We start from the raw sequence: 25,568 nt of genomic DNA, 5'->3' as shown, positions 1-25,568 counted from the left end.
AACAGACTGACTGACTGACTGACTGACTGAGGAAGGGTTCACTGAGACAATAACAGACTGACTGACTGAGGAAGGGTTCACTGAGACAATAACAGACTGACTGACTGACTGACTGAGGAAGGGTTCACTGAGACATTAACAGACTAACTGACTGACTGACTGACTGACTGAGGAAGGGTTCACTGAGACATTAACAGACTGACTGACTGACTGACCGAGGAAGGGTTCACTGAGACAATAACAGACTGACTGACTGAGGAAGGGTTCACTGAGACAATAACAGACTGACTGACTGAGGAAGGGTTCACTGAGACAATAACAGACTGACTGACTGACTGACTGACTGACTGACTGAGGAAGGGTTCACTGAGACAATAACAGACTGACTGACTGAGGAAGGGTTCACTGAGACAATAACAGACTGACTGACTGACAGAGGAAGGGTTCACTGAGACAATAACAGACTGACTGACTGAGGAAGGGTTCACTGAGACAATAACAGACTGACTGACTGAGGAAGGGTTCACTGAGACAATAACAGACTGAATGACTGACTGAGGAAGGGTTCACTGAGACAATAACAGACTGACTGACTGACAGAGGAAGGGTTCACTGACAGACAATAACAGACTGACTGACTGACTGACTGACTGACTGACTGAGGAAGGGTTCACTGAGACAATAACAGACTGACTGACTGAGGAAGGGTTCACTGAGACAATAACAGACTGACTGACTGAGGAAGGGTTCACTGAGACAATAACAGACTGAATGACTGACTGAGGAAGGGTTCACTGACAGACAATAACAGACTGACTGACTGAGGAAGGGTTCACTGAGACAATAACAGACTGACTGACTGACAGAGGAAGGGTTCACTGACAGACAATAACAGACTGACTGACTGAGGAAGGGTTCACTGAGACAATAACAGACTGACTGACTGACTGAGGAAGGGTTCACTGAGACAATAACAGACTGACTGACTGACAGAGGAAGGGTTCACTAAGACAATAACAGACTGACTGACTGACTGACTGACTGACTGACTGAGGAAGGGTTCACTGAGACAATAACAGACTGACTGACTGAGGAAGGGTTCACTGAGACAATAACAGACTGACTGACTGAGGAAGGGTTCACTGAGACAATAACTGACTGACTGACAGAGGAAGGGTTCACTGAGACAATAACAGACTGACTGACTGACTGACTGACAGAGGAAGGGTTCACTGAGACAATAACAGACTGACTGACTGAGGAAGGGTTCACTGAGACAATAACAGACTGACTGACTGACTGAGGAAGGGTTCACTGAGACAATAACAGACTGACTGACTGAGGAAGGGTTCACTGAGACAATAACAGACTGACTGACAGAGGAAGGGTTCACTGAGACAATAACAGACTGACTGACTGACTGAGGAAGGGTTCACTGAGACAATAACAGACTGACTGACTGAGGAAGGGTTCACTGAGACAATAACAGACTGACTGACTGAGGAAGGGTTCACTGAGACAATAACAGACTGACTGACAGAGGAAGGGTTCACTGAGACAATAACAGACTGACTGACTGACTGAGGAAGGGTTCACTGAGACAATAACAGACTGACTGACTGAGGAAGGGTTCACTGAGACAATAACAGACTGACTGACTGACTGAGGAAGGGTTCACTGAGACAATAACAGACTGACTGACTGAGGAAGGGTTCACTGAGACAATAACAGACTGACTGACCGAGGAAGGGTTCACTGAGACAATAACAGACTGACTGACTGAGGAAGGGTTCACTGAGACAATAACAGACTGACTGACTGAGGAAGGGTTCACTGAGACAATAACAGACTGACTGACTGAGGAAGGGTTCACTGACAGACAATAACAGACTGACTGACTGACTGACTGACTGACTGACTGAGGAAGGGTTCACTGAGACAATAACAGACTGACTGACTGAGGAAGGGTTCACTGACAGACAATAACAGACTGACTGACTGACTGAGGAAGGGTTCACTGAGACAATAACAGACTGACTGACTGACTGACTGACTGACTGAGGAAGGGTTCACTGACAGACAATAACTGACTGACTGACTGAGGAAGGGTTCACTGACAGACAACAGACTGACTGACTGACTGAGGAAGGGATCACTGAGACAATAACAGACTGACTGACTGAGGAAGGGTTCACTGAGACAATAACAGACTGACTGACTGACTGACTGACTGACTGACTGACTGAGGAAGGGTTCACTGAGACAATAACAGACTGACTGACTGAGGAAGGGTTCACTGAGACAATAACAGACTGACTGACTGACTGAGGAAGGGTTCACTGAGACAATAACAGACTGACAGACTGACTGACTGACTGAGGAAGGGTTCACTGAGACAATAACAGACTGACTGACTGAGGAAGGGTTCACTGAGACAATAACAGATGGACTGACTGAGGAAGGGTTCACTGAGACAATAACAGACTGACTGACTGACTGACTGAGGAAGGGTTCACTGAGACATTAACAGACTGACTGACTGAGGAAGGGTTCACTGAGACAATAACAGACTGACTGACTGAGGAAGGGTTCACTGAGACAATAACAGACTGACTGACTGACTGAGGAAGGGTTCACTGAGACAATAACAGACTGACAGACTGACTGACTGACTGAGGAAGGGTTCACTGAGACAATAACAGATGGACTGACTGAGGAAGGGTTCACTGAGACAATAACAGACTGACTGACTGACTGACTGAGGAAGGGTTCACTGAGACAATAACAGATGGACTGACTGAGGAAGGGTTCACTGAGACAATAACAGACTGACTGACTGACTGACTGAGGAAGGGTTCACTGAGACAATAACAGACTGACTGACTGACTGACTGAGGAAGGGTTCACTGAGACAATAACAGACTGACTGACTGAGGAAGGGTTCACTGAGACAATAACAGACTGACTGACTGAGGAAGGGTTCACTGAGACAATAACAGACTGACTGACTGAGGAAGGGTTCACTGAGACAATAACAGACTGACTGACTGAGGAAGGGTTCACTGACAGACAACAGACTGACTGACTGAGGAAGGGTTCACTGACAGACAACAGACTGACTGACTGACTGACTGAGGAAGGGTTCACTGACAGACAACAGACTGACTGACTGACTGAGTGACTGACTGAGGAAGGGTTCACTGACAGACAACAGACTGACTGACTGAGGAAGGGTTCACTGAGACAATAACAGATAGATTGTTGGAGAACGTATACAATTACCTAAATAATCTCTAACCATTTAACCATATGGCGGCAAAGTGGACCAGCCGAGCAAAGCAGCCAATCAGACACTAGCCGGGAGACAGAGCAGCCAATCAAATACCACCTTACCAGCTAATCAGACACCAGACAAAACGAGACTGAATCAGCCAATCAGACTCACCGGCGGAAGTAGTAGAAGCGGCAGAAGACAGGGGAATGAGCCGGCTGCTCCCCCTTCTTGCTGCGAACAACACGACACTCCCGACACTTCTGCAGGTTGGGTCCAATCTCGGAGCACGAGTCATCCTGCAGGAACGACTCCCCCGTCTGCTTCAGCTTCTTCACCTTCCTCCAGTCCTTCAGCACAGAGCGGGGGATACCATCTGGTACCGGAGGGGACAGAGAGACGGTTACTATGATATGTAATACAGAGACATGATCAGTCCTTCAGCACAGAGCGGGGGATACCATCTGGTACCGGAGGGGACAGAGAGACGGTTACTATGATATGTACTACAGACACATGATCAGTCCTTCAGCACAGAGCGGGGGATACCATCTGGTACCGGAGGGGACAGAGAGACGGTTACTATGATATGTAATACAGAGACATGATCAGTCCTTCAGCACAGAGCGGGGGATACCATCTGGTACCGGAGGGGACAGAGAGACGGTTACTATGATATGTAATACAGAGACATGATCAGTCCTTCAGCACAGAGCGGGGGATACCATCTGGTACCGGAGGGGACAGAGAGACGGTTACTATGATATGTACTACAGAGACATGATCAGTCCTTCAGCACAGAGCGGGGGATACCATCTGGTACCGGAGGGGACAGAGAGACGGTTACTATGATATGTACTACAGACACATGATCAGTCCTTCAGCACAGAGCGGGGATACCATCTGGTACCGGAGGGGACAGAGAGACGGTTACTATGATATGTAATACAGAGACATGATCAGTCCTTCAGCACAGAGCGGGGATACCATCTGGTACCGGAGGGGACAGAGAGACGGTTACTATGATATGTAATACAGAGACATGATCAGTCCTTCAGCACAGAGCGGGGGATACCATCTGGTACCGGAGGGGACAGAGAGACGGTTACTATGATATGTACTACAGACACATGATCAGTCCTTCAGCACAGAGCGGGGGATACCATCTGGTACCGGAGGGGACAGAGAGACGGTTACTATGATATGTAATACAGAGACATGATCAGTCCTTCAGCACAGAGCGGGGGATACCATCTGGTACCGGAGGGGACATAAATAGTGAACAGGATGGATGCAGCCCTAGCTAGAGGTCTTATGTATTTCTCTACACCAGAGTTGAGCTCAATTCAATTTCAACTCATTATGGATATAAAGATGATCATAAAAACGTAACGTTGTGACGATAACTACTGTTCCCTGAAGGAGGGAAACATGGTACAACATAACTATGGGGAGTCACACTCGCCACTTTGAATAAAGATCTAAAATCACGCCTGACAAGGCCAATGAAATCCTCGCCTCTCTGAAAGCCCCGCCTTCCACAGGTGAGAACCTTGAGGCTTGGATTCATTCCTTCAATTCAGTACCGCTCTTCACCGAGTCCAGAACCAGGCGAAGCAGGTGTTGTACCTGGTTACCCTCCTTCAGGGAACAGTAGTAAATCATAACATTCTGTTCCCTTTCTGTCAGTACAACACAACTACGGGGAACAAGAATCTCGCCACAAGCCGGACCAAGCGGATACTAAATGAAACGGGCCATGGCTGACCACCCAGACTGAGCTCTGCGTAACGACCCTCTCCTGTCCCAGCTGTAAACACACTGTGCACTGGGAGCAGTGACATCCAAGTGATACAACCTCACAAAAGTATGTGGATCTGGACTTCCTGTCAGGCCAACCCCAGGTTGTAAGGGGAGGTAACAACACATCTACCAAGCTGATCCTCAACACGGGGGCCCCTCAGGGGTGTGTACTTAGTCCCCTCCTGTACTCCCTGTTCACTCATGACTGCATGGCCAGGCACAACACCATCATTAAGTTTGCTTATGACACAACAGTGGTAGGCCTGATCACCGACAACAATGAGACCTGGCCGTGTGGTGCAAGGACAACATCCTCTCCCTCAATGTGACCAAGACAAAGGAGATGATTGGGGACTACAAGAAAAGGAGGACCGAGCATGCACCCATTCTCATCAATGGGGCTGTAGTGGAACAGGTTTGAGAGCTTGAAGTTCCTTGGTGTCCACATCAACAACAAACACACCTAGACAGTCATGAAGAGGGCACGACAAAGCCTATTCCCCCCTCAGGAGACTGAACAGATTTGTCATGGGTCCTCAGATCCTGAAAAAGTTCTATAACTGGAAGCTATCTAGTGTAAGCTATGTTAGCTAGCCTCTTAGACCGTAGCACAGTCCTTATAGAATAACCAAAGGCCTTAACGCTACGTGTTCTAAACAAGAGAGCAACTCCACCGTGGGGAGGCAGGAATAGCTAGTAGTAGCTAGCTCGCTTCAGTGAGTTGGCCAACCTGGCTACCACGCTATGCAGAGCTTGTTTAGCTAGCCTGGTCTCGAAAGTCCATATACAACCAGATCACTGAGGTGGGACCGGACCCTTCATCGAAAAAGTCTGGAAAGAGAGGCAAGCGGTGCCCGACTGAGGCACGCTCGGGCGGCCGGGAGTACCCATCGAACCTCTCCCTTCGAGTACCCTGTCGCAACCGGCGACAGAGCGCAGAGGAGTCGGGTTGTGCGTGGGCAGCTACCGCATGCACCATGGCCAGGCAGACAAGACATTTGCTCTGACCAAAGACCCAGTCAATCCCCACGTCCCACAACTAGGACTCAGTCGAGGTACGGGCATCCGAGAGAGGAAGTCACTATTGGACCAAGCTTCCTAAAGAACGCTACACGATTGGCAAGTAAACATTGCTCAATGAAATGTAAGAATAACTCATTGGTTTGTGATTCGGAAAATAGGAAGAAAAAAACAAACTTCAATAATGAACGTCCAGAGAGAGAGTTTAGTGGTAGTCTCAACGTCCAGAGAGAGAGTTTAGTGGTAGTCTCAACGTCCAGAGAGAGAGTTTAGTGGTAGTCTCAACGTCCAGAGAGAGAGTTTAGTGGTAGTCTCAACGTCCAGAGAGAGAGAGTTTAGTGGTAGTCTCAACGTCCAGAGAGAGAGTTTAGTGGTAGTCTCAACGTCCAGAGAGAGAGTTTAGTGGTAGTCTCAACGTCCAGAGAGAGAGTTTAGTGGTAGTCTCAACGTCCAGAGAGAGAGTTTAGTGGTAGTCTCAACGTCCAGAGAGAGAGTTTAGTGGTAGTCTCAACGTCCAGAGAGAGAGTTTAGTGGTAGTCTCAACGTCCAGAGAGAGTTTAGTGGTAGTCTCAACGTCCAGAGAGAGAGTTTAGTGACAGTCTCAACGTCCAGAGAGAGAGAGTTTAGTGGTAGTCTCAACGTCCAGAGAGAGAGTTTAGTGACAGTCTCAACGTCCAGAGAGAGAGTTTAGTGGTAGTCTCAACGTCCAGAGAGAGAGTTTAGTGGTAGTCTCAACGTCCAGAGAGAGTTTAGTGGTAGTCTCAACGTCCAGAGTGAGAGAGTTTAGTGGTAGTCTCAACGTCCAGAGAGAGAGAGTTTAGTGGTAGTCTCAACGTCCAGAGAGAGAGAGTTTAGTGGTAGTCTCAACGTCCAGAGAGAGAGAGTTTAGTGGTAGTCTCAACGTCCAGAGAGAGAGAGTTTAGTGGTAGTCTCAACGTCCAGAGAGAGAGAGTTTAGTGGTAGTCTCAACGTCCAGAGAGAGAGTTTAGTGGTAGTCTCAACGTCCAGAGAGAGAGTTTAGTGGTAGTCTCAACGTCTAGAGAGAGAGAGTTTAGTGGTAGTCTCAACGTCCAGAGAGAGAGAGTTTAGTGGTAGTCTCAACGTCCAGAGAGAGTTTAGTGGTAGTCTCAACGTCCAGAGAGAGAGTTTAGTGGTAGTCTCAACGTCCAGAGAGAGAGTTTAGTGACAGTCTCAACGTCCAGAGAGAGAGAGTTTAGTGGTAGTCTCAACGTCCAGAGAGAGAGAGTTTAGTGGTAGTCTCAACGTCCAGAGAGAAAGAGTTTAGTGGTAGTCTCAACGTCCAGAGAGAGAGTTTAGTGGTAGTCTCAACGTCCAGAGAGAGAGTTTAGTGGTAGTCTCAACGTCCAGAGAGAGAGAGTTTAGTGGTAGTCTCAACGTCCAGAGAGAGAGTTTAGTGGTAGTCTCAACGTCCAGAGAGAGAGAGTTTAGTGGTAGTCTCAACGTCCAGAGAGAGAGAGTTTAGTGGTAGTCTCAACGTCCAGAGAGAGAGAGTTTAGTGGCAGTCTCAACGTCCAGAGAGAGTTTAGTGGTAGTCTCAACGTCTAGAGAGAGAGTTTAGTGACAGTCTCAACGTCCAGAGAGAGAGTTTAGTGGTAGTCTCAACGTCTAGAGAGAGTTTAGTGACAGTCTCAACGTCCAGAGAGAGAGTTTAGTGACAGTCTCAACGTCTAGAGAGAGAGTTTAGTGACAGTCTCAACGTCCAGAGAGAGAGTTTAGTGGTAGTCTCAACGTCCAGAGAGAGAGAGTTTAGTGGCAGTCTCAACGTCCAGAGAGAGTTTAGTGGTAGTCTCAACGTCTAGAGAGAGAGTTTAGTGACAGTCTCAACGTCCAGAGAGAGAGTTTAGTGGTAGTCTCAACGTCTAGAGAGAGTTTAGTGACAGTCTCAACGTCCAGAGAGAGAGTTTAGTGGTAGTCTCAACGTCCAGAGAGAGAGTTTAGTGGTAGTCTCAACGTCCAGAGAGAGAGAGTTTTGTGGAAGTCTCAACGTCCAGAGAGAGAGAGTTTAGTGGCAGTCTCAATGTCCAGAGAGAGTTTAGTGGTAGTCTCAACGTCAAGAGAGAGAGTTTAGTGGTAGTCTCAACGACCAGAGTGAGAGAGTTTAGTGGTAGTCTCAACGTCCAGAGAGAGAGAGTTTAGTGGTAGTCTCAACGTCCAGAGAGAGAGTTTAGTGGTAGTCTCAACGACCAGAGAGAGAGTTTAGTGGTAGTCTCAACGTCTAGAGAGAGAGAGTTTAGTGACAGTCTCAACGTCCAGAGAGAGAGTTTAGTGGTAGTCTCAACGTCTAGAGAGAGTTTAGTGACAGTCTCAACGTCCAGAGAGAGAGTTTAGTGGTAGTCTCAACGTCCAGAGAGAGTTTAGTGGTAGTCTCAACGTCCAGAGAGAGAGTTTAGTGGTAGTCTCAACGACCAGAGAGAGAGTTTAGTGGTAGTCTCAACGTCTAGAGAGAGAGTTTAGTGACAGTCTCAACGTCCAGAGAGAGAGTTTAGTGGTAGTCTCAACGTCCAGAGAGAGAGTTTAGTGGTAGTCTCAACGTCCAGTGAGAGAGTTTAGTGGTAGTCTCAACGTCTAGAGAGAGAGTTTAGTGACAGTCTCAACGTCCAGAGAGAAAGTTTAGTGACAGTCTCAACGTCTAGAGAGAGAGTTTAGTGGTAGTCTCAACGTCTAGAGAGAGAGAGTTTAGTGGTAGTCTCAACGTCCAGAGAGAGAGTTTAGTGGTAGTCTCAACGTCCAGAGAGAGAGTTTAGTGGTAGTCTCAACGTCCAGAGAGAGAGTTTAGTGGTAGTCTCAACGTCTAGAGAGAGTTTAGTGACAGTCTCAACGTCCAGAGAGAGAGTTTAGTGGTAGTCTCAACGTCCAGAGAGAGAGTTTAGTGGTAGTCTCAACGTCTAGAGAGAGAGTTTAGTGACAGTCTCAACGTCCAGAGAGAGAGTTTAGTGGTAGTCTCATGTTCCAAACAGAGTATATACCTCTCCCCTTTGGGAACCAATAACAACATCAGCCAGCTCATATCCACACGGTGTAAGAAACAGAAACACTCATCATAATAACATATATAATCAAATAAGGCCAGCTGACCTAAGATGAGCTGAGAGACTGAGTTGACCTTGTCAGAACGCTATTACAAATTGAAATCATATTCATTTGAGAGTTACGTGTGTGTGTGTCTTTATGCATGCGTTACTAAAGGGAAACTTTTACATTTACATAGAAACACACCAACTTTACACTCATCTCCAGCACCACCCCAACGTCAACACGTGTGAAAATGGTGCGTTTCTATGTTGTGCAGTAAAACAGAGGAAGTGTTCCCAATGACATCGTCGGTGTGCATCATGTAATTTGACCAATTGTGAGGAGGCATTCGTTGGATGATGTCATTGAAGACACTTATCGTCCTCTATCTTCTTACTACAAGACATAGAAACACACCACTTCCACATGTTAATGTCAGGTGGTGCTGGAGTTATATGGTAATGTTGGGGAGGTGCTGGCTTTATGGTAATGTTGGGGTGGTGCTGGAGGTGATATGGTAATTTTGGGGTAGTGCTGGCTTTATGGTAATGTTGGGGTGGTGCTGGAGTAGATATGGTAATGTTGGGGTGGTGCTGGCTTTATGGTAATGTTGGGGTGGTGCTGGAAGTGATATGGTAATGTTGGGGTGGTGCTGGCTTTATGGTAATGTTGGGGTGGTGCTGGAGTAGATAGGGTAATGTTGAGATGGTTCTGGAGGTGATATGGTAATGTTGGGGTGGTGCTGGAGGTGATATGGTAATGTTGAGATGGTGCGGGCATTATGGTAATGTTGAGATGGTTCTGGAGGTGATATGGTAATGTTGGGGTGGTGCTGGCTTTATGGTAATTTTGAGATGGTTCTGGAGGTGATATGGTAATGTTGGAGTGGTGCTGGAGATGACATGGTAATGTTGGGGCGGTGCCTGAGATGATATGGTAATGTTGGGGTGGTGCTGGAGATATGGTAACGCTGCAATGTTAGGGTGGTGCTGGAGATATGGTAACGCTGTAATGTTGGGGTGGTGCTGGATATATGGTAATGCTGTAATGTTGGGGTGGTGCTGGATATATGGTAATGCTGTAATGTTGGGGTGGTGCTGGATATATGGTAATGCTGTAATGTTGGGGTGGTGCTGGGTGTATGGTAATGCTGTAATGTTGGGGTGGTGCTGGATATATGGTAATGCTGTAATGTTGGGGTGGTGCTGGATATATGGTAACGCTGTAATGTTGGGGTGGTGCTGGGTGTATGGTAATGTTGTAATGTTGGGGTGGTGCTGGAGATTATGATAATACTGTAATGTTGGGGTGATGCTGGAAATGGTATGTTGGTGTGGTGCTGGTGATGATATGCTGGTGTTGGGGTGGTGCTGGTGATGATATGTTGGTGTTGGTGATGATATGTTGGTGTTGGGGTGGTGCTGGTATGTTGGTGTTGGGGCGGTAATGATATGTTGGTGTTGGGGCGGAGATGATATGTTGGTGTTGGGGCGGAGATGATATGTTGGTGTTGGTGATGATATGTTGATGTTGGGGTGGTGATGATATGTTGGTGTTGGGGTGGTGCTGGCTATGATATGTTGGGGTGGTGCTGAGGTTGATATGTTGGTGTTGGGGTGGTGCTGGAGATGATATGTTGGGGAGGTGCTGGAAATGGTATGTTGGTGTTGGGATGGTGCTGATATGTTGGTGCTGGTGTGATATGTTGGTGTGGCGATGATATGTTGGTGTTGGTGATGATATGTTGGTGTTGGTGATGATATGTTGGTGTTGGGGTGGTGATGATATGTTGGTGTTGGTGATGATATGTTGGTGTTGGTGATGATATGTTGGTGTTGGGGTGGTGATGATATGTTGGTGTTGGGGTGGTGATGATATGTTGGTGTTGGGATGGTGATGATATGTTGGTGTTGGTGATGATATGTTGATGTTGGGGTGGTGATGATATGTTGGTGTTGGGGTGGTGCTGGCTATGATATGTTGGGGTGGTGCTGAGGTTGATATGTTGGTGTTGGGGTGGTGCTGGAGATGATATGTTGGGGAGGTGCTGGAAATGGTATGTTGGTGTTGGGATGGTGCTGATATGTTGGTGCTGGTGTGATATGTTGGTGTGGCGATGATATGTTGGTGTTGGTGATATGTTGGTGTCGGTGATGATATGTTGGTGTTGGGGTGGTGATGATATGTTGGTGTTGTGATGATATGTTGGTGTTGGTGATGATATGTTGGTGTTGGTGATGATATGTTGGTGTTGGGGTGGTGATGATATGTTGGTGTTGGGGTGGTGATGATATGTTGGTGTTGGTGATGATATGTTGGTGTTGGAGTGGTGCTGGAGATTATGTGTTGGGGTGGAGATGATATGTTGGTGTTGGGGTGGAGATGATATGTTGGTGTTGTGTGGAGATGATATGTTGGTGTTGGGGTGGTGATGATATGTTGGTGTTGGTGATGATATGTTGGTGTTGGGGTGGTGATGATATGTTGGTGTGGTGATGATATGTTGGTGTTGGAGATGATATGTTGGTGTTGGTGTGGTGATGATATGTTGGTGTGGTGATGATATGTTGGTGTTGGGGTGGTGATGATATGTTGGTGATGATATGGTGATGATATGTTGGTGATGATATGTTGGTGTTGGGGTGGTGATGATATGTTGGTGTTGGGGTGGTGATGATATGTTGGTGTTGGGGTGGTGATGATATGTTGGTGTTGGGGTGGTGATGATATGTTGGTGTTGGGGTGGTGATGATATGTTGGTGTTGGGGTGGTGATGATATGTTGGTGTTGGGGTGGTGATGATATGTTGGTGTTGGGGTGGACATGATATGTTGGTGTTGGGGTGGACATGATATGTTGATGTTGGGGTGGACATGATATGTTGATGTTGGGGTGGTGATGATATGTTTGATGTTGGGGTGGAGATGATATGTTGGAGATGATATGTTGGTGTGGTGATGATATGTTGGAGATGATATGTTGGTGTTGGGGTGGTGATATGTTGGAGATGATATGTTGGTGTTGGGGTGGTGATGATATGTTGGAGATGATATGTTGGTGTTGGGGTGGTGATGATATGTTGGTGATGATATGTTGGTGTTGGGGGTGGTGATGATATGTTGGTGATGATATGTTGGTGTTGGGGTGGTGATGATATGTTGGTGTTGGGGTGGAGATGATATGTTGATGTTGGGGTGGAGATGATATGTTGGTGTTGGGGTGGTGCTGGTGAGGGTGAATCTGAAGTTGAAACATTTTGAAATGTCCCTTTAATGCTAGACTTACTGTTGCTGGACAGTTTCAGTTTGGTCTTCTCCCTGGCGCTCCTAAAGATCCCGTTGGGTTTCAGCTCATCCTCATCTTTCTCTCCGTCTCCTCTCCTCCTGCGCATGTCGTTCTGTTTCTTCTTGTATGTGGGTTTGGGCTGCCTCTTCGCCCTCTGCTCCTGCTTGCTGCTCTCGCTGGCGTCAGAGTCCTCTCCGCTCTCTGAGGCCGAGTCGTGGTCGTACACCCTCTTGCTCCCACGCCGCGTATTCCTGTCCTCAGCGGCCATCTTGTCCTCCTGACCTTTGACCTCTTCTATCTTCATCTCCACATCACTGGAGGTAGAGGCAATCAGAGTGACGGTGCAAGGCTTGATCATCTCCATCTCAGACACAGAGGGGCTCACAGTGGTGGTAACAGCCTTGGACACAGAGGGGCTCACAGTGGTGGTAACAACCTTCGACACAGAGGGGCTCACAGTGGTGGTAACAACCTTCGACACAGAGGGGGCTCACAGTGGTGGTAACAGACTTGGACACAGAGGGGCTCACAGTGGTGGTAACAGCCTTGGACACAGAGGGGCTCACTCACAGTGGTGGTAACAACCTTCGACACAGAGGGGCTCACAGTGGTGGTAACAGCCTTGGACACAGAGGGGCTCACAGTGGTGGTAACAGACTTGGACACAGAGGGGCTCACAGTGGTGGTAACAGACTTGGACACAGAGGGGCTCACAGTGGTGGTAACAGCCTTGGACACAGAGGGGCTCACAGTGGTGGTAACAGCCTTGGACACAGAGGGGCTCACAGTGGTGGTAACAGACTTGGACACAGAGGGGCTCACAGTGGTGGTAACAGACTTATCAGCCTCCTCTGTTTTCATCATAGTGTTTATGTTTCTGTCCTCCTCGGAGTGTCTGGTGAGCCAGGCCTTCTTCAGCTTGTGGTAGTTGGGTTGAGACTGGCTCTGGTTCATCTGGGCTGGCTGGCCATTGGGGAGGGGGCCAGGGCTGGGGCTAGCTCCTGGGCTTTCTGTGGTTCTGTGGTTCTGGGCTGAGGCCGAGGCAAGGGGAGGTGGAGGGGAGATGTGAAGAGCTTTACTGTTAGATGGCTCAATCAGGCTCTCAGGACCACTACCACTGGGGCTGCTGCTAGGACCTCTGGACTGCTGGGCTGCTGCCAACGCTGCCTTGTGTTTCTTCAGATGGATAAAGCTCCCATAGTAGGACTGGCTGGGGTTGGGAGAGGCCTGGGTGCGGCTGGCCAGGCTGGGGCCGGGGTGCAGGTTGGGGGATGAGGTTCTGGAGGAGCTCCCCTCCTGTTGCTGGAGCTCGGCCCTTGGTTCTAACCCAGGCCCTGAGTGGAAGGCCCTGCCCCGAGGGCCACAGCTCTCTGTCCTGCTAGCGCTGGAGGTGTTGGGCCCACAGTAGGTTCTCTCTTGTCTTCTACTCAGCACACCGTAGGGAGCCATGTTGGAGTCTGCCCTAGTCACATCACTACTCCTATTGCACACAGAGTTGGCAGCAGCCGAGACAGAGACTGGAAAGGTTCCCTGAGACTGGGGCACTCTCATAAAGTTGTTATTGTACTGCTGCACGCAAACAGCCTCCTCCAAGTTAGTGTTTGGCAGGATCACCTTCCCTCCAGACTCCCTGTCTCTCTCATAGGCCAGTTTCAGACAGACTGTCTGAGGCCTGCCGCCTGGGAACATCCTCCCCGTCAGAGAGTCCTTGGCCGAGGAAGAGGTCTTGGCGCCTGGCGAGCCGTCGTACTTTATACACGTCGAGGGACGGACAATAACAGACGCCGTGGTGGCCCCAGGCTTCCTGCCGGGACTCCTCTCAGAATGCCATCCCAGCTTGTCGTGGCTCTGAGAGTCGCCGACTCGGCACACCTCGGATGAGGTCATCGCTGCCCCGCCCTTACACACGGCGCTGACCTCCCGTAGCTCGGGCAGAAGGGTGGGCGGTTTCTGCTGCTCAGACACCTTACCGGCCGAGCTGACTGGCTGGATGGGGGTCAGGGTGGGTGGAGACAAGCGGCCGTAGCCCGCCTCCTTCCTGTCCAGTGTCTGCTGGATAGGAGGGTGGAACACAGGGGCACGGTGCAGTGCTGGCATACACCTTAGTTGGGCTTGGGTCTGACAGTGGGTTCGGGTCTGGCTCTGGGTCTGACTCTGGCTCTGTTTCTGGGTCTGACAGTGGGTTCGGGTCTGGCTCTGGGTCTGACTCTGGCTCTGACAGTGGGTTCGGGTCTGGCTCTGGGTCTGACTCTGGCTCTGACAGTGGGTTCGGGTCTGGCTCTGGGTCTGACTCTGGCTCTGACAGTGGGTTCGGGTCTGGCTCTGGGTCTGACTCTGGCTCTGACAGTGGGTTCGGGTCTGGCTCTGGGTCTGACTCTGGGTCTGACAGTGGGTTCGGGTCTGGCTCTGGGTCTGACTCTGACTGGAGGAAGGCGAGAGGTCTGGACTAACCGGGCTGACTATGGTACTGAGACGATACCTCTGCATGTTGGATAGGCTTACCTGCTGGTTCAGCTGCTCTGATATCTTCCCTAGCAGACCCTCCCCATCAGCCTGGTGTTTGATGAGAGGAGGGGGTTTGGACAGGGACTTGGAGCTGAACGCTGCCCCTCCTCCCAGAGAGAGACTAGAGGCTGCTGCAGACTCCTGCTCCCTGCTCCCCTTGTCAAAGTATGAGTTGAGCTCTTTAGAGGGGTAGAGACGCGGTGGCTCGTTGACCACACTGTTGGACAGGGTAGTGAAGTAGTTACTGGGGGGCGGACTGTGCTGGGACTGCTGTTTAAACTTATACAGGTCTGCAGCAGGGGGCTCCGTTTCCTTCTCCTGGTGGAGGCGCTGGGGGTGGGGCAGGGAGGGGAGCGAGGGGATCCGGGGGTAGGGGTGGGGCAGGGAGGGGAGCGAGGGGATCCGGGGGTAGGGGTGGGGCAGGGAGGGGAGCGAGGGGATCCGGGGTAGGGGTTAGGCTCCCTGTCGGTCTCACTGGAGCGGATCTTAGCGGTGAAGGGGGCCACCTCAATGCTCTCCTGGAGGATCCGTCTGTTCTCCTCCTTATACTGACTGGCCCGGTCCCTCTGCCCTGCTTCCTGTTGTTGCTGCTGGGCCATCCTCTGCTGCTGTTGTTTATTACGGGCCTCCAGGTAGAGCTGGTGCAGGTGACTGTCCTTCCCGGTCGGGGTTCTGCTGCGGTCCTGCTCCTGCTTCAGGTGGGCCAGAGTGATGGTTCTGATGGGGTCCACAAAACCCTTCAAATCCCTGAGGAGAGAAATAAATAACATTCAACTCCAGACCAGACAGGAAGTCATAGGCTACATCTCAAATGGCACACTATTCCCACACAGAGCTCTGGTCAACAGTAGTGTTCTATATAGGGAATAGGGCTCTGGTCAACAGTAGTGTTCTATATAGGGAATAGGGCTCTGGTCAACAGTAGTGTTCTATATAGGGAATAGGGCTCTGGTCAACAGTAGTGTTCTATATAGGGAATAGGGCTCTGGTCAACAGTAGTGTTCTATATAGGGAATAAGGCTCTTGTCAACAGTAGTGTTCTATATAGGGAATAGGGCTCTGGTCAACAGTAGTGTTCTATATAGGGAATAGGGCTCTGGTCAACAGTAGTGTTCTATATAGGGAATAAGGCTCTGGTCAACAGTAGTGTTCTATATAGGGAATAGGGCTCTGGTCAACAGTAGTGTTCTATATAGGGAATAGGGCTCTGGTCAACAGTAGTGTTCTATATAGGGAATAGGGCTCTGGTCAACAGTAGTGTTCTATTTAGGGAATAGGGCTCTGGTCAACAGTAGTGTTCTATATAGGGAATAGGGCTCTGGTCAACAGTAGTGTTCTATATAGGGAATAGGGCTCTGGTCAACAGTAGTGTTCTATTTAGGGAATAGGGCTCTGGTCAACAGTAGTGTTCTATTTAGGGAATAGGGCTCTGGTCAACAGTAGTGTTCTATATAGGGAATAGGGCTCTGGTCAACAGTAGTGTTCTATATAGGGAATAGGGCCCTGGTCAACAGTAGTGTTCTATATAGGGAATAGGGCTCTGGTCAACAGTAGTGTTCTATTTAGGGAATAGGGCTCTGGTCAACAGTAGTGTTCTATATAGGGAATATTACCCTGGTCAACAGTAGTGTTCTATATAGGGAATAGGGCTCTGGTCAACAGTAGTGTTCTATATAGGGAATAGGGCTCTGGTCAACAGTAGTGTTCTATATAGGGAATTTGGGCTCTGGCAACAGTAGTGTTCTATATAGGGCATAGGGCTCTGGTCTACAGTAGTGTTCTATATAGGGAATAGGGCCCTGGTCAACAGTAGTGTAATATATAGGGAATAGGGCTCTGATCAACAGTAGCAGACAGAACAGCCCTCAGTAGGAATAACTAGGACATGGTGTATAACAGCAGAACAGCCCTCAGTAGGAATAACTAGGACATGGTGTATAACAGCAGGACAGCTCTCAGTTGGAATAACTAGGACATGGTGTATAACAGCAGAACAGCTCTCAGTTGGAATAACTAGGACATGGTGTATAACAGCAGAACAGCCCTCAGTAGGAATAACTAGGACATGGTGTATTACAGCAGAACAGCACTCAGTTGGAATAACTAGGACATGGTGTATAACAGCAGACAGAACAGGCCTCAGTAGGAATAACTAGGACATGGTGTATAACAGCAGAACAGCTCTCAGTTGGAATAACTAGGACATGGTGTATAACAGCAGAACAGCCCTCTGTAGGAATAACTAGGACATGGTGTATAACAGCAGGACAGACCTCAGTAGGAATAACTAGGACATGGTGTATAACAGCAGAACAGCTCTCAGTTGGAATAACTAGGACAAGGTGTATAACAGCAGAACAGCTCTCAGTAGGAATAACTAGGACATGGTGTATAACAGCAGAACAGCTCTCAGTTGGAATAACTAGGACATGGTGTATAACAGCAGGCAGAACAGCTCTCAGTTGGAATAACTAGGACATGGTGTATAATAGCAGAACAGCCCTCAGTTGGAATAACTAGGACATGGTGTATAACAGCAGGACAGCCCTCAGTTGGAATAACTAGGACATGGTGTATAACAGCAGACAGAACAGCCCTCCGTAGGAATAACTAGGACATGATGTATAACAGCAGAACAGCCCTCAGTAGGAATAACTAGGACATGGTGTATAACAGCAGAACAGCCCTCAGTTGGAATAACTAGGACATGGTGTATAACAGCAGAACAGCCCTCAGTTGGAATAACTAGGACATGGTGTATAACAGCAGAACAGCCCTCAGTAGGAATAACTAGGACATGGTGTATAACAGCAGACAGAACAGCCCTCAGTTGGAATAACTAGGACATGGTGTATAACAGCAGACAGAACAGCCCTCCGTAGGAATAACTAGGACATGATGTATAACAGCAGAACAGCCCTCAGTAGGAATAACTAGGACATGGTGTATAACAGCAGAACAGCCCTCAGTAGGAATAACTAGGACATGGTGTATAACAGCAGAACAGACCTCAGTAGGAATAACTAGGACATGGTGTATAACAGCAGAACAGCCCTCAGTTGGAATAACTAGGACATGGTGTATAACAGCAGAACAGCCCTCAGTAGGAATAACTAGGACATGGTGTATAACAGCAGAACAGCCCTCAGTTGGAATAACTAGGACATGATGTATAACAGCAGAACAGCCCTCAGTAGGAATAACTAGGACATGGTGTATAACAGCAGAACAGCTCTCAGTTGGAATAACTAGGACATGGTGTATAACAGCAGAACAGCTCTCAGTTGGAATAACTAGGACATGGTGTATAACAGCAGAACAGCCCTCAGTAGGAATAACTAGGACATGGTGTATAACAGCAGAACAGCCCTCAGTAGGAATAACTAGGACATGGTGTATAACAGCAGAACAGCCCTCAGTAGGAATAACTAGGACATGGTGTATTACAGCAGAACAGCCCTCCGTAGGAATAACTAGGACATGGTGTATTACAGCAGAACAGCACTCAGTTGGAATAACTAGGACATGGTGTATAACAGCAGACAGAACAGCCCTCAGTAGGAATAACTAGGACATGGTGTATAACAGCAGACAGAACAGCCCTCAGTAGGAATAACTAGGACATGGTGTATAACAGCAGAACAGCCCTCAGTAGGAATAACTAGGACATGGTGTATAACAGCAGGACAGCTCTCAGTTGGAATAACTAGGACATGGTGTATAACAGCAGAACAGCCCTCAGTAGGAATAACTAGGACATGGTGTATAACAGCAGGACAGCTCTCAGTTGGAATAACTAGGACATGGTGTATAACAGCAGAACAGCTCTCAGTTGGAATAACTAGGACATGGTGTATAACAGCAGAACAGCCCTCAGTAGGAATAACTAGGACATGGTGTATTACAGCAGAACAGCACTCAGTTGGAATAACTAGGACATGGTGTATAACAGCAGACAGAACAGGCCTCAGTAGGAATAACTAGGACATGGTGTATAACAGCAGAACAGCTCTCAGTTGGAATAACTAGGACATGGTGTATAACAGCAGAACAGCCCTCTGTAGGAATAACTAGGACATGGTGTATAACAGCAGGACAGACCTCAGTAGGAATAACTAGGACATGGTGTATAACAGCAGAACAGCTCTCAGTTGGAATAACTAGGACAAGGTGTATAACAGCAGAACAGCTCTCAGTAGGAATAACTAGGACATGGTGTATAACAGCAGAACAGCTCTCAGTTGGAATAACTAGGACATGGTGTATAACAGCAGGCAGAACAGCTCTCAGTTGGAATAACTAGGACATGGTGTATAATAGCAGAACAGCCCTCAGTTGGAATAACTAGGACATGGTGTATAACAGCAGGACAGCCCTCCGTAGGAATAACTAGGACATGGTGTATAACAGCAGACAGAACAGCCCTCCGTAGGAATAACTAGGACATGATGTATAACAGCAGAACAGCCCTCAGTAGGAATAACTAGGACATGGTGTATAACAGCAGAACAGCCCTCAGTTGGAATAACTAGGACATGGTGTATAACAGCAGAACAGCCCTCAGTTGGAATAACTAGGACATGGTGTATAACAGCAGAACAGCCCTCAGTAGGAATAACTAGGACATGGTGTATAACAGCAGACAGAACAGCCCTCAGTTGGAATAACTAGGACATGGTGTATAACAGCAGACAGAACAGCCCTCCGTGGAATAACTAGGAATAACTAGGACATGATGTATAACAGCAGAACAGCCCTCAGTAGGAATAACTAGGACATGGTGTATAACAGCAGAACAGCCCTCAGTAGGAATAACTAGGACATGGTGTATAACAGCAGAACAGACCTCAGTAGGAATAACTAGGACATGGTGTATAACAGCAGAACAGCCCTCAGTTGGAATAACTAGGACATGATGTATAACAGCAGAACAGCCCTCAGTAGGAATAACTAGGACATGGTGTATAACAGCAGAACAGCCCTCAGTAGGAATAACTAGGACATGGTGTATAACAGCAGAACAGCCCTCAGTTGGAATAACTAGGACATGATGTATAACAGCAGAACAGCCCTCAGTAGGAATAACTAGGACATGGTGTATAACAGCAGAACAGCTCTCAGTTGGAATAACTAGGACATGGTGTATAACAGCAGAACAGCTCTCAGTTGGAATAACTAGGACATGGTGTATAACAGCAGAACAGCCCTCAGTAGGAATAACTAGGACATGGTGTATAACAGCAGAACAGCCCTCAGTAGGAATAACTAGGACATGGTGTATAACAGCAGAACAGCCCTCAGTAGGAATAACTAGGACATGGTGTATTACAGCAGAACAGCCCTCCGTAGGAATAACTAGGACATGGTGTATTACAGCAGAACAGCACTCAGTTGGAATAACTAGGACATGGTGTATAACAGCAGACAGAACAGGCCTCAGTAGGAATAACTAGGACATGGTGTATAACAGCAGAACAGCTCTCAGTTGGAATAACTAGGACATGGTGTATAACAGCAGAACAGCCCTCTGTAGGAATAACTAGGACATGGTGTATAACAGCAGAACAGCCCTCAGTAGGAATAACTAGGACATGGTGTATAACAGCAGAACAGCCCTCTGTAGGAATAACTAGGACATGGTGTATAACAGCAGGACAGACCTCAGTAGGAATAACTAGGACATGGTGTATAACAGCAGAACAGCCCTCAGTAGGAATAACTAGGACATGGTGTATAACAGCAGAACAGCCCTCTGTAGGAATAACTAGGACATGGTGTATAACAGCAGAACAGCTCTCAGTAGGAATAACTAGGACATGGTGTATAACAGCAGAACAGCTCTCAGTTGGAATAACTAGAACATGGTGTATAACAGCAGGCAGAACAGCTCTCAGTTGGAATAACTAGGACATGGTGTATTACAGCAGAACAGCTCTCAGTAGGAATAACTAGGACATGGTGTATTACAGCAGGCAGAACAGCTCTCAGTTGGAATAACTAGGACATGGTGTATTACAGCAGAACAGCCCTCAGTTGGAATAACTAGGACATGGTGTATAACAGCAGGACAGCCCTCAGTAGGAATAACTAGGACATGGTGTATAATAGCAGAACAGCCCTCAGTAGGAATAACTAGGACATGGTGTATTACAGCAGAACAGCCCTCTGTAGGAATAACTAGGACATGGTGTATAACAGCAGACAGAACAGCCCTCTGTAGGAATAACTAGGACATGGTGTATAACAGCAGACAGAACAGCCCTCCGTAGGAATAACTAGGACATGGTGTATAACAGCAGACAGAACAGCCCTCCGTAGGAATAACTAGGACATGGTGTATAACAGCAGAACAGCCCTCAGTAGGAATAACTAGGACATGGTGTATAACAGGTCTCACCACTGGTGTCCCCCCTCAGGGCTCTGTTCTAGGCCAGCTCTCCTATTCTCGGACATATACACCAAGTCACTTGGCTCTGTCATAACCTCACATGGTCTCTCCTATCATTGCTATGCAGACGACACACAATTAATCTTCTCCTTTCCCCTTCTGATGACCAGGTGGCGATATCAGCATCTCTGCATGTCTGGCAGACATATCAGTGTGGATGACGGATCACCACCTCAAGCTGAACCTCGGCAAGACGGAGCTGCTCTTCCTCCCGGGGAAGGACTGCCCAGCCCCATGATCTCGCCATCACGGTTGACAACTCCATTGTGTCCTCCTCCCAGAGCGCTAAGAACCTTGGCGTGATAACTGCAGACAACACCCTGTCGGAATCTCAACCAACATCATGGCGGTGGCCCAGCCCCTGTAGGTTCATGCTCTACAACATCCGCAGAGTACGACCCTAGGAATAACTCACACAGGAAGCGGCGCAGGTCCTAAATCCAGGCACTTGTCATCTCCCGTCTGGATTACTGCAACTCGCTGTTGGCTGGGCTCCCTGCCTGTGCCATTAAACCCCTACAACTCATCCAGAACGCCGCAGCCCGTCTGGTGTTCAACCTTCCCAAGTTCTCTCACGTAACTACCCCATGCTCCTCCGCCCTCTCCACTGGCTTCCAGTTAACAGCAGAACAGCCCGCATCCGCTACAAGACCATGGTGCTTGCCTACGGAGCTGTGAGGGGAACGGCACCGCAGTAACTCCAGGCTCTGATCAGGCCCTACACCCAAGCAAGGGCACTGCGTTCATCCACCTCTGGCCTGCTCGCCTCCCTACCATTGAGGAAGTACAGTTCCCGCTCAGCCCAGTCAAGACTGTTCGCTGCTCTGGCCCCCCAATGGTGGAACAAACTCCCTCACGACGCCAGGACAGCGGAGTCAATCACCACCTTCCAGAGACACCTGAAACCCCACCTCTTCAAGGAATACCTAGGATAGGATAAGTAATCCTTCTCACCAGCCCCCCCTTAATGATTTAGATGCACTATTGTAAAGTGGCTGTTCCACTGGATGTCAGAAGGTGAATTCACCAATTTGTAAGTCGCTCTGGATAAGAGCGTCTGCTAAACGACTTAAATGTAAATGTAATGTAAATGTAACAGCAGAACAGCCCTCAGTAGGAATAACTAGGACATGGTGTATAACAGCAGAACAGCCCTCAGTAGGAATAACTAGGACATGGTGTATAACAGCAGAACAGCCCTCAGTAGGAATAACTAGGACATGGTGTATAACAGCAGAACAGCCCTCAGTAGGAATAACTAGGACATGGTGTATTACAGCAGAACAGCTCTCAGTTGGAATAACTAGGACATGGTGTATAACAGTAGAACAGCCCTCAGTAGGAATAACTAGAACATGGTGTATTACAGCAGAACAGCCCTCAGTAGGAATAACTAGGACATGGTGTATAACAGTAGAACAGCCCTCAGTAGGAATAACTAGAACATGGTGTATAACAGCAGAACAGCCCTCAGTAGGAATAACTAGGACATGGAGTATAATAGCAGAACAGCCCTCAGTAGGAATAACTAGGACATGGTGTATAACAGCAGAACAGCCCTCAGTAGGAATAACTAGGACATGGTGTATAACAGTAGAACAGCCCTCAGTAGGAATAACTAGGACATGGTGTATAACAGCAGAACAGCCCTCAGTAGGAATAACTAGGACATGGTGTATAACAGCAGAACAGCCCTCAGTAGGAATAACTAGGACATGGTGTATTACAGCAGAACAGCCCTCAGTAGGAATAACTAGGACATGGTGTATAACAGCAGAACAGCCCTCAGTTGGAATAACTAGGACATGGTGTATAACAGCAGAACAGCCCTCAGTTGGAATAACTAGGACATGGTGTATAACAGCAGAACAGCCCTCAGTAGGAATAACTAGGACATGGTGTATAACAGCAGACAGAACAGCCCTCAGTAGGAATAACTAGGACATGGTGTATAACAGCAGAACAGCCCTCAGTAGGAATAACTAGGACATGGTGTATAACAGCAGAACAGCCCTCCGTAGGAATAACTAGGACATGGTGTATAACAGCAGAACAGCCCTCAGTAGGAATAACTAGGACATGGTGTATAACAGCAGAACAGCCCTCAGTAGGAATAACTAGGACATGATGTATAACAGCAGAACAGCCCTCAGTAGGAATAACTAGGACATGGTGTATAACAGTAGAACAGCCCTCAGTAGGAATAACTAGGACATGGTGTATTACAGCAGAACAGCCCTCAGTAGGAATAACTAGGACATGGTGTATAATAGCAGAACAGCCCTGAGAAGGGAATAACTAGGACATGGTGTATTACAGCAGAACAGCCCTCAGTAGGAATAACTAGGACATGGTGTATAACAGCAGAACAGCCCTCAGTAGGAATAACTAGAACATGGTGTATAACAGCAGAACAGCCCTCAGTAGGAATAACTAGAACATGGTGTATAACAGCAGAACAGCCCTCAGTAGGAATAACTAGGACATGGTGTATAACAGCAGACAGAACAGCCCTCAGTAGGAATAACTAGGACATGGTGTATAACAGCAGAACAGCCCTCAGTAGGAATAACTAGAACATGGTGTATAACAGCAGAACAGCCCTCAGTAGGAATAACTAGGACATGGTGTATTACAGCAGAACAGCCCTCAGTTGGAATAACTAGGACATGGTGTATAACAGCAGACAGAACAGCCCTCAGTAGGAATAACTAGGACATGGTGTATTACAGCAGAACAGCACTCAGTTGGAATAACTAGGACATGGTGTATAACAGTAGAACAGCCCTCAGTAGGAATAACTAGGACATGGTGTATAACAGCAGAACAGCCCTCAGTAGGAATAACTAGGACATGGTGTATAACAGCAGAACAGCCCTCAGTAGGAATAACTAGGACATGGTGTATAACAGCAGAACAGCCCTCAGTAGGAATAACTAGGACATGGTGTATAACAGTAGAACAGCCCTCAGTTGGAATAACTAGGACATGGTGTATAACAGCAGGACAGCCCTCAGTAGGAATAACTAGGACATGGTGTATAACAGCAGACAGAACAGCCCTCAGTAGGAATAACTAGGACATGGTGTATAACAGCAGAACAGCCCTCAGTAGGAATAACTAGGACATGGTGTATTACAGCAGAACAGCCCTCAGTAGGAATAACTAGGACATGGTGTATAACAGCAGAACAGCTCTCAGTTGGAATAACTAGGACATGGTGTATTACAGCAGAACAGCTCTCAGTTGGAATAACTAGGACATGGTGTATAACAGCAGAACAGCTCTCAGTTGGAATAACTAGGACATGGTGTATTACAGCAGAACAGCCCTCAGTTGGAATAACTAGGACATGGTGTATAACAGCAGAACAGCTCTCAGTAGGAATAACTAGGACATGGTGTATTACAGCAGAACAGCCCTCAGTAGGAATAACTAGGACATGGTGTATTACAGCAGGACACTGGTCTCACTGCTGTTTAGAGCACAACTATGTCCTCTGACCAACGTCAGGCGACTGGATTCAGGGGTCCCAAATGGCACCCTATTCCCTGTGTGGGTGTGTGTGTGTCTACTGTGTGTGAGAGTGTGTGTATGTCTACTGTGTGAGTGTGTGTATGTCTACTGTGTGAGTGTGTGTATGTCTACTGTGTGAGTGTGTGTATGTCAACTGTGTGAGTGTGTGTATGTCTACTGTGTGTGAGTGAGTGTGTCTACTGTGTGTGAGTGTGTGTCTACTGTGTGTGAGTGTGTGTCTACTGTGTGTGAGTGTGTGTCTACTGTGTGTGAGTGTGTCTACTGTGTGTGAGTGTGTCTACTGTGTGTGAGTGTGTCTACTGTGTGAGTGTGTGTGTCTACTGTGTGTGAGTGTGTCTACTGTGTGTGAGTGTGTCTACTGTGTGAGTGTGTCTACTGTGTCTACTGTGTGAGTGTGTCTACTGTGAGTGAGTGTGTGTGTGAGTATGTGTGTGTCTACTGTGTGTGAGTGTGTCTACCGTGTGTGAGTGTGTCTACTGTGTGTGTGTGTGTGTGTGTCAGTGTGTGTGTGTGTGTCAGTGTGTGTGTGTGTGTCAGTGTGTGTGTGTGTGTGTCAGTGTGTGTGTGTCAGTGTGTGTGTGTGTCAGTGTGTGTGTGTGTCAGTGTGTGTGTGTGTCAGTGTGTGTGTATCAGTGTGTGTGTGTGTCAGTGTGTGTGTGTCAGTGT

At 47.9% G+C, this 25,568-nt stretch overlaps 1 protein-coding gene across 1 annotated transcript in view; it reads right to left on the bottom strand.

Moving 5' to 3' along the window:
* The window catches only part of LOC135513355 (probable JmjC domain-containing histone demethylation protein 2C), a 126,545-nt gene that overhangs the window by 71,974 nt on the left and 29,003 nt on the right, over positions 1–25,568 (bottom strand). The window contains 4 exon segments of the mRNA XM_064936283.1: positions 3,446–3,647; positions 12,413–12,901; positions 12,943–15,359; positions 15,362–15,664. Of these exon segments, the coding sequence (XP_064792355.1) occupies positions 3,446–3,647; positions 12,413–12,901; positions 12,943–15,359; positions 15,362–15,664 (3,411 nt within the window).

Source organism: Oncorhynchus masou, chromosome 24 (genome assembly GCF_036934945.1).
Source record: "Oncorhynchus masou masou isolate Uvic2021 chromosome 24, UVic_Omas_1.1, whole genome shotgun sequence".
NCBI lineage: Eukaryota > Metazoa > Chordata > Actinopteri > Salmoniformes > Salmonidae > Oncorhynchus > Oncorhynchus masou.
Note: the sequence above shows the minus strand (reverse complement) of the source record. Positions and strands in the feature narration are given on the sequence as shown.